Source organism: Drosophila mauritiana, chromosome 3R (genome assembly GCF_004382145.1).
Source record: "Drosophila mauritiana strain mau12 chromosome 3R, ASM438214v1, whole genome shotgun sequence".
NCBI lineage: Eukaryota > Metazoa > Arthropoda > Insecta > Diptera > Drosophilidae > Drosophila > Drosophila mauritiana.
The window spans coordinates 24,796,583-24,805,922 of record NC_046670.1 but is presented as its reverse complement, the minus strand read 5'-3'; the positions used below and the strand labels follow the sequence as shown (position 1 = coordinate 24,805,922).

At 50.6% G+C, this 9,340-nt stretch overlaps 2 protein-coding genes across 5 annotated transcripts; one reads left to right on the top strand and one right to left on the bottom strand.

Moving 5' to 3' along the window:
* The first annotated feature begins 361 nt into the window (after positions 1 to 361).
* LOC117142370 (mitoferrin) lies at positions 362 to 4,826 on the top strand. Its single transcript, XM_033306300.1, has 6 exons — positions 362 to 478; positions 2,309 to 2,397; positions 2,455 to 2,579; positions 2,640 to 2,875; positions 2,944 to 3,105; positions 3,246 to 4,826. Exons 1-6 carry the CDS (start codon positions 362 to 364, stop codon positions 3,654 to 3,656), a joined length of 1,140 nt encoding a protein of 379 aa, XP_033162191.1. The 3' UTR covers positions 3,657 to 4,826.
* Positions 4,827 to 4,836: 10 nt separating this feature from the next.
* On the bottom strand, positions 4,837 to 9,015 carry LOC117142369 (nucleolar protein dao-5). Of its 4 annotated transcripts, none has more exons than XM_033306298.1 (5): positions 8,669 to 9,015; positions 7,940 to 8,610; positions 5,487 to 7,880; positions 5,136 to 5,184; positions 4,939 to 5,031 (listed from the first exon to the last, which is right to left on the bottom strand). In XM_033306298.1, the coding sequence occupies exons 1-4, from the start codon at positions 8,890 to 8,892 to the stop codon at positions 5,177 to 5,179; spliced, it is 3,297 nt and encodes a 1,098-aa protein (XP_033162189.1). In that variant the 5' UTR covers positions 8,893 to 9,015; the 3' UTR covers positions 4,939 to 5,031; positions 5,136 to 5,176. The 4 variants fall into 4 exon arrangements, with proteins under 4 accessions (XP_033162186.1, XP_033162188.1, XP_033162189.1 ...); XM_033306299.1 differs by having other exon boundaries at positions 4,943 to 5,034; XM_033306295.1 differs by lacking the exon at positions 5,136 to 5,184 and having other exon boundaries at positions 4,837 to 5,034.
* Between the last annotated feature and the right edge of the window lie 325 nt (positions 9,016 to 9,340).

The window sequence follows — 9,340 nt, the reverse complement described above, 5'->3', positions numbered from 1 at the left end:
GCCGCCGCCGCCAGCAGCACCACCCCCCGTGCGTCCGTGAGTCCGTGAATCGTCGTGTTATCCGTGTTATACAACAAAATTGTACCAAAAGGGCCCGACATACGCCGGCCAAAAGTTGCCCGCTAACCAACGCCGATCCTCGCCAGCCGGAGCGACCCGGTCCCAGCGGAGAAAGCGGCTCTGCATCGGCAACTGCAACTGCAACAGCAACTTGGCAGAACTGGTCCGGATTAGCAGGTTGTCGTAAGAGGAGCAGCGACTGCAAGGGCACAACCACAGCATTAGCACACAACACAGTCGATAGTGCAGCCTCACCAGCAGCCTTAACACCAGAAAGCGACGGCAACGGATCGGATCCACCATGAACATCGACGACTACGAATCGTTGCCCACCACCAGTGTGGGTGTCAATATGACGGCGGGCGCAATTGCGGGCGTGCTGGAGCATGTGGTCATGTATCCGCTGGACTCCGTCAAGGTGAGAGTGACTGCATGGCCGCCTGGTAATCGGAGGAGCAGCGGCATGAACATAACACGACCTAACCTCACTATCAATCGGAATTTTGTGTGTGCCGCCGCTGCTTTGGCATAATCGTGATGTAATTGCCCACGTCTCGAGTGCAACCAAGAGTTGCGTTCCTCATTAAGAGCTCTGTGTGGTATAGCCACACATAGCCACTCGGTGCGCTTATCGTAGCACGTTCCATTGGTTTATGCTTCCGCGATAAGATTAGCCACAGTAAATGGACTAGCTCTTATCGGCGGAGCGTTCTCATCGTTCTCCTGAAAATTCGGTAGGGCCAACCAAGTGCACAGGTTCGCCACTTAAGCATATGCAAATGTCCACCTCGTAATGACGTTCGCCGCAAGTATATACACATATGTATATGGTTATATATGTTAATATGTGCATATGTACACCACGCATTCAATACCTATTATTGACCGATTCTTGTTTCGTTGTATTTCACTCAGCTGGCTGGCTGGCCTGCTGGTGGCTCGAGCACTTATTGATTTTCGTGGCCACATGTGTCAATCGCGCAAGTGACAGCCGGCAGGCAGTTGGTTGCCAGTCTAAAGCCTGGTCGGGATTCCCGGCGTCATCGTTATAATTTAGATTCTGGACACAGTCCGTTTGACGAGCTAATTTCGTGAAGTTTTGAAAGCCAGAGAGCGGAAAACCCAATTGGACACCAATTGAAGCCGCCAGTATGCAATAATTACCTATCACTATGCTTGCTTATCACGGCACACAGCACATTATCGGGATAAATGAATCATTTTGGCTCCGCCATCTCTTCGAACGCAGCTCTATCGGGCTTTTATGCAATGGAAACTTCTATCAGTTCGTCGCAGAGCACCCTTTAATTAGGTTTCCCCCACTCGAGGGGCTACTTTTCACCTTGGATTGCCTTGTTGACTTGTTATTGATAGCAGCAGCCAGCCGGCGGCTAGATAAATGCAGTTGCGCCGTGTTCCAGCGAATCTTATCTGCATCGCAAAGCCAGCGCCTTCGTAATTTACAATATGGATGCTGCTCTCTGCTCCCAGATATAATTCCGACTTGTGTGCTCGACAGGCACGCCTTTAAATAAGTACAATTAAGTATGAACAGATACAATATATGTATGTGCAATCGTTAAATACGTGGGCAAATGCAAATCTGTAGGCCCCGAGTGACTGGCTTGTAAATCAGCGAAAGTTTTGCCGGGAAGCACGCAATTATATATTTGTATATTCCACTGATATCGGTTATTAGTCCCTGCTGTTGTGTACAGATTATAGCCCTTATCTCGACAATCCCATAAACAAAACTAAATTCGCAAAACTTTCATTTGATGATCTATGCATATTCTGAACAATTAGTTCCCCTTTTATCTGCCACTTTGCACAATTCGATTCTCGGCGACTGCCAGATTGAAATAGTTTCGGAAACCACCATCACACCCCATCGGTTCTGAATCACAAATCATGATGAGAGCACGTTCTGAGGTCTTGACAATGTCAGCCAGTGAAATGAACATTGGATATCCCCCACAATTGTATTGGGCTCTGTATTGCATATCATGAGTAACCGTGACTTGCAAAAGAATAGCTAGCAACGAGTTTATGCGGCTAACTTCCCTCGACTTAATCTGCGTTTTTTGATGTATTATCAGAGGCAAAATTAGTAGGCCTGACGCACCACTTTAACCAGTTTAATCTAGGACAAACAGAGTAAATTAAACAACAAGTACTGCCATTGTGAAATGCACAATGTAAATATATATGCAATTATTTTAAACGTTCCATTATTGCCCACTTATAGACGCGAATGCAGAGTCTTTCACCGCCCACACAAAACATGAACATAGTGTCAACCCTTCGGAACATGATCACGCGTGAGGGCCTGTTGAGGTGAGTGCTGCCAAGTGTATATCATATGGAGTAATCACTGTAACCGCCGTCTTGCAGACCCATTCGGGGAGCCAGCGCCGTGGTGCTGGGTGCTGGACCAGCGCACTCGCTATACTTTGCCGCCTACGAGATGACCAAGGAGCTCACGGCCAAGTTCACATCGGTGAGAAACCTCAACTACGGTAAGGTTTTAAAGTTCTCCTGCACCGAAGGACTGCTAATCAAGCGTGTGATCGTTGCAGTGATTTCGGGAGCGGTGGCCACCCTCATACACGACGCCATTTCTAGTCCCACGGATGTGATCAAGCAGCGGATGCAGATGTACAACTCGCCCTACACATCGGTGGTATCTTGCGTGCGGGATATCTACAAGAGGGAGGGCTTCAAGGCCTTCTACCGGGCATACGGCACGCAGCTGGTCATGAACCTACCATATCAGACAATACATTTTACCACATACGAGTTTTTCCAGAACAAAGTAAGTACGCCCCAACGAACACATCCTTTCAGTAACTGATACCCTGATAATCGTCGTGTGCACGGCAGTTGAATCTGGAACGGAAATACAATCCACCTGTGCACATGGCAGCGGGTGCAGCAGCCGGTGCGTGTGCGGCGGCTGTAACCACGCCCCTGGACGTGATCAAGACGCTACTGAATACTCAGGAGACTGGACTGACGCGCGGCATGATCGAGGCCAGTCGAAAGGTAAATATGGTGCTATGTGCACTTAAGAAACTGCTTGTGAACTTTACGATTTATAATTGGCTGACAAAGGTCATAGTTCACAGCAGCTTCGTCTCGCCTTGAATGAAACCCCATACTTATTGCTCTTTGCCCTCTCACAGATCTACCACATGGCCGGTCCATTGGGCTTCTTTAGGGGCACGACTGCCCGCGTTCTGTACTCCATGCCCGCCACGGCCATCTGCTGGTCGACGTACGAGTTCTTCAAGTTCTACCTGTGCGGCCTGGACGCTGATCAGTACAAATCGTCAATTACGGGCAGCTCGGAGCCCCGCAAAGCGGACTACGTGCTGCCAAGGACTACGGATGAGGAGCAGATCGATCAGGAGCGCGAGGCGGCGAAGGAGAAGGACACCACGGCCACCCTGCACTCTGCTCCGACCTCGGTCAATGCCTCCGGTGCCATCAAGACGGTGTGCGAGCTGTCGACGCGGCCCGCCGGGCCAACAATCAATCTGCACACGCGGCACACGGACGTGAAGAGTCCCTACGAGAGGGGCTTCAGCACGTAGGCGTCGCCGGTGGGCGTGGCCGCGAGCGGGGCCCGCGTTCGAAACGTTTGCAGCAGCAGCGACAGCTAAACCTAAGCGTAGCTATTAGTTGGCGGTAGGGAATGGGATGATGGCTGGAGTGGATCCAGGGCAGCGGCCACATGGGCAGGCGGGGGCGACACGGTGTTCGAAACGCCTGCCGTTCCGCCAAACCACCGCCTGGTCACTGCTCCACTACCGGCCCGCCCGGACCCAGCTGCTTGTATGAATACTCTGCGAGGAGTCGGTGAGAGTGTTTTATCACTCCATAGTCGGAGGTTAAATCGTAGTTGTTGTTCTGCACAAAACTCTCGCTCTCACACACAACACGCAAACACACACACCCCACACCTACACCTACACCTACACACACTATGACAGTTTTAGGCAAAGTGCGAAATTCTTGTTAAAAGTATATGCTAATGATGATACTGTATCTATGTTACTTCGAAATGAGAGAACCTTCTTGTAAAATACTATTACCTATGTATTACAATCTTTGATTTACAACATTTATATATACATTTTTTTTAAACAATTTTCAAATGATATACGCATATACACACATATATTTATGTTGATCGTTGTAAAGTAATCAAGAGCAAAAATGTAAAGCACACGCGCGCGCGGATGAAGGAAATTCAATAATTTGTAATCAAATTACACCCGAAATCTTCAAACTGAGATGTTACAAAATATAAGGAACAGCAGCAGATACAGCAGATACAGCTCCCAGAGAACTACGTCTCCCCATAATCTACACCCGGTACTATAACTAGCCAGCCCCATGTAGAGCCGTAGCCTAGCTATGTCCATTGTCCTTGCTCCACGCACTCGACTGTTTCGATCCATCATCACACATTATCCTCGTCTCAGTGCTAGGGTTCCACATCCTTGAGTAGCAGACGCAGTTGAGTGCCGGGGATCGAGGCTAGTGGATCGCCCAGAATATACAATAATGCATCATATTACGTACACTGTTATTTTTGTTTATATATATGCATAATATATATGGATATGCTGCACCGGCGATTATTAAACTTTAAGGTGTAGCGCTAAATTACAATTTTATTGTTAAAGAATTCAAACGAAAAAACAAGCGGAAGCAAAACCATTGGCAAGCGAAACGGCCCATTAAACGGATGAAAGAAACGAACACTTGTTTTATGTCAAATGCATTAACAACAATTGCCTTTTATTGTTTCCGATAACAGGTTGTCCGTTGGCTAGAGGATGGAGTCCAGGCCCCGGCGACGAGAGCGCTGCGACAGGATTGGACGGGGCTTGTAGAGATCATCGTTGGTGTACCGCTGCTGCTGGCAGAGCTTCTTGCTGAGTCGCCTGGCGGACAGGGCGTCTGCTGATAAAAACAAGCACTTTAGTCACACGCATTCACGGGAATCGCTGGAAGCATCAACAATCGGCGGGCAAAGGACAGAGAATCGCGCGGGAACCGCTTACCCAGCTCCATTTCGGTTTGGTTAGGACTACTAGTGGTGGCTTCATACAGCTACATATTTTGTATATTAGTTAACAAACAATGTGGATATGCGTGTGGAGGAGAAAATAGAGGCGGTAAAGAAGAACATTGAGGATGAGCATGAGAACAGAGATGTATGTAGATCACAGTCGCTTGGGTGGATCGATTTGTGTTAATTATAGACTTTATTCTCAATTTATAGTTGCTTTTCTAAACGTTAAGACATAGGACAATTCAATTGCATCGATCCACCCATTGCGAGGGTTAGCAAATGAGAGATTCCAGGAACACATGCTACACCAAATGAAACTTAGCAATGATACAGTACGCACCATGCTCCTGCTTCTCCAATGCCTCGTTCTCCTTCGAGTTTATGCTGGCGTCAGATGGCGTTGGCGATGACTTGGGCTCCTCCCGTCGCAGTCTCTTTGCCGGACTGCCGGCGGTGCTGCTGCTGCTCGGACTTCTTGGCTGCGGCGGTGTCGTCTCCCGCTCCACTCGATGCTGCTCCTGCATGCTGCTCCGTCTTCGCTTGGATAGGCTGCGTCGCAGAGCACGTATATCCACTGCCTCCTCCTGTGATCCATCCTCACTTAACCTGTTTAGCAAATTCTTTCGATCCTCTATCAGTTGATTGATGAGCTGCAGACGCGTCCTAAACTCGTCTGTGTTTTCCTCGAAGTGGGTCACAAAGTCGGCACTAAATCCGTCGCTTTGCTCATTCGAGATTGGGACTGGTGTGGCGGGTTTGTCAGCATCTTTCGGTGGATCCCCCACATCTCCGACTTGAGCAGGTTCGTCGACGCACTCTTCGGGAGGATTTTCCGGTTTGCTCTCCTCTTCTGGCTTGTTCTCTTCGACATTGGTCTCCACTTTTTCGTCCTCCAATGTATCCATGCTTTCCTTGGCTGGCAAATCAGGAACGGAGTCAGCTGAGGTTTGAGGTTCTACAGTTGGCACTTCATTCTGCGAAGCACACTCTTCTTGCCTCGCCTCCAATTCCGGTTTTTCCGGCTGATTATCCGCCCCTTTTCCGTCAATATCTTCGGGTTCATGCTTACTGCTCTCCGCTCTGTCATGTGATTGGGATCTAGCGGTCAGTTCTACAAAACTGCTCGTCGATTGCTGCAGGATGTCGCTCACGATGACAACGCCGCTGGCACTGTCGCAAGCACCATTGGTGCTGCCGTTGGAGTTTCCATTCGTGCCGTTACCATTCTCCACGGGCGCATCTGATTTCACTGGAGCTGCTGAATCCTCTGGCTGAGAGTTCTTGGCCGGACCACCAGAACTGGGAGGCTTCCCCTCGTCGTTTGAGTCGGAACCACGACGCTGCTTATACTTTTCTTTGCTCTCGCTGTGATCATCGTGGATCGCCTTGTTCTCCGCACTCCCAGAATTGTTCGATTTGTTGCGATCACGATCGCGGCCCCGGTCGTGATCTTTCCTCCTCGACGACGATGAGGAACTGCTACTGCTGTGGTGGCTGCGACTTTGACTGTCCTTTTCCCTTTCCTTGTCCTTCTCCCTGTCTTTATCTCGTTCCGATCGCGAGGATGATGAACTGGACTTGTGTTTTTTGTGTGAGGAGGATTCGTGGCGTGATGAAGAAGTGGTTCCCGAGCGCTTGGATGAGGACGACTCCCGATTACTCCGGCTAGATGAACTTGAGGAGCTCTTATCGTTCTTGGAGCTGCTACTCTTATGTTTCGAGCTGGAGGAGTTCGACGAGGAGTGCTTCGAGCTGGAACTCGAGGAATGCTTGCTGTGGGATTTGTCGCGACTACGATCGCGGTCCCGATCTCTGCTCCTTCGCCGCTGTTTGTCATCTGAGTGGCTGTGGTGTCGCCGATCCTTTTCCTTGTCCTTAGACTTCGAATGGCTTTTTGATTGCGAGGACGTGGATGCTGGCGACGCCGTGGACTCAGACGCTGTGCTAACAGCGTCTTTCGGTGCGTCCAGTCCAAGCTCTGGGGGTTTATCTTGCTTGTCATCAGTTGTTGCTGGTTGCTCATCTTCTTTGACTTCCGTGTATGCATTGTGTAGTTTATCCCGAGTTTCCGTCTCTTTGGGTGTCGCGGCCAGCTCTGTGATGGATCCATTACTACCTTCCGCCCTTCGGGGCGTTGAAGGTGGCTCAGCTTTTGGTGGGGCTGGCGGAGGAGGAAGCTCGACTTTCGGTGGTGCTGGAGGAGGAGGTGGTTCAACTTCAGCTGGTGCCGGCGGAGGAGGTGGTTCAACTTCAGCTGGTGCCGGCGGAGGAGGTGGTTGAACTTTAGGTGGTGCTGGTGGTGGTGGTGGTTCAACTGTAGGTGGAGCTGGTGGTGGTGGTGGTGGTGGTTCAACTGTTGGTGGTGCTGGTGGTGGCGGTGGCTTAACAGTTGGTGGTGGTGGTGGAGGAGGTGGCTCAACTGCATGTGGTGCTGGTGGGGGAGGTGGATCGAAATGAGGTGAAGCTGGTGGTTGGGGCCCTGGCGGCGACTCAACTGCTGGTGGTGCCGGCGGAGGAGGATCTACTTTTGGCGAGGCTGGCGGCGGAGGAGGAGGCGGATCAACTTGTGGCGGTGCTGGCACTTGTACAGTCTCCGGTGCAATAGACTCAATACTGGCATTGTTGGCGTCGTCTATGTTCGCCTTCACCTCCGACATGATCTCATCCTCAATGGAAAGAATTTGGACGCCTGTGCTAGTGGTCTCCTCCGACACAGAGTTCTTTCGCTCAGTACCTGCACGAAAAAGAAATCGTAGAAGTTAAATAACCCTTCGTGGCGCCCGGCAAACCCACCTTCGAAGGTAATGGCATCCTGTTTGATGTCGAAGTGGAGCTGTCGACCTCCACTTCGGCCTGTACCCGCACTAGCATCCCAAGAGTTTTCGCTGAACCTTGGCATTTGCGCCTCCTCGCAAATGTTCTCTGGCTCCCCACTGTTGTGAGCTGCCGTGCGCTGCTGGCCATCAACCATGGACTCCGCGGACGACGCGATGGTCAGGCGGCTGTCACTGGACACCTGCGAGAGTTGCGACGCCTGTGAGACGCCGTTTACCGAATCCGAGTTGTTCAGCGAGACGTTGTTCAGCTCCTCCTTGATGGCAAGTGTTTTCCGCTCGCGCACTAGCTCGTAGGAGGGCGACGTGTCCTCGTCGTCTACACCGGGCGGAAGTTCGTCGTCCCTCGACTCCGACTTGACGGTAGCCCGATCGGAGTCCGGACTTATTTGCTCCAGGTCCGTGGGCAGCAGGCCAGCCGTGGTCTCCACATTGAGCAGGCTGCTGCCGTTCAAGTGGCCACCAAATGGCGGCAAAGGCGGAGCTGACAGCATAGAGGGTCGCGCAGGTGGTGTGATGCCCAGGTACTTGTAGACAATGCTCTCGATCTTTGGCTCGAATATGGTGGCCACCTTGGGATTGACCACCTGGTCCACGATTTGGTCCACTCCCTTGTCCAGGACATCGGAGCTGAAACAGTCGATGTGATTACCCCAGGTTACCCAAGCCCCGCCAGAAGCATACTCACTCCATAAGGTGCTTGCGCAGCCTCTCTCGCAACTGGACCTTATTGGTCTCGGGCGTCCATTGCTGCTTGGCCAGGAAATCGTTGACCGCCGTCTCCACCTGGGTGCGCACATTCTGGTAGGCGGGCTTCGTGTCCACGTCCGCCAGGCAGCAGTTGAAGCGGAATTCGTCGAAGACGCCCTGCGACTTCACCTCGGCAATCAGCGTCTTGATAAAGTCGTCCATGCCCCTTGGCCCTTGCTATTCGTGTGCTGTTGCTTGCCGCGACACCCGTGAGTGTCGAGGAAATCCAGGATAAACGTCGAGTTTGTCTTTACATGCGTTTACATGTATGTACATATGTTTACGCTAGGGATGGCCGTCCCACGTGAGTTTCGCCCTGATTGGATTCGGGCGTCGTGCGTGAGCGGTAGCTATGCCAACTTCTCAGTTTTACTAGCCAGTTTTGACGAGTTGCAGATACAGATACATTTTTACTTGTGAGTTATGAATGAAATGATAATAAAGTGTAGAAATGTGTGTGCAACTGAGTTTTTATCTTTAAAGCCAAGTTGCATTTAATCAGCTATACATTAAGAACTTAATGTTCATATTGATGTCAAATAATTCAGGTATTCACGTTGTTTTCGATAAGGTGGAAGAATTGAGTTAATTGAATTGAAGTTAAAATATT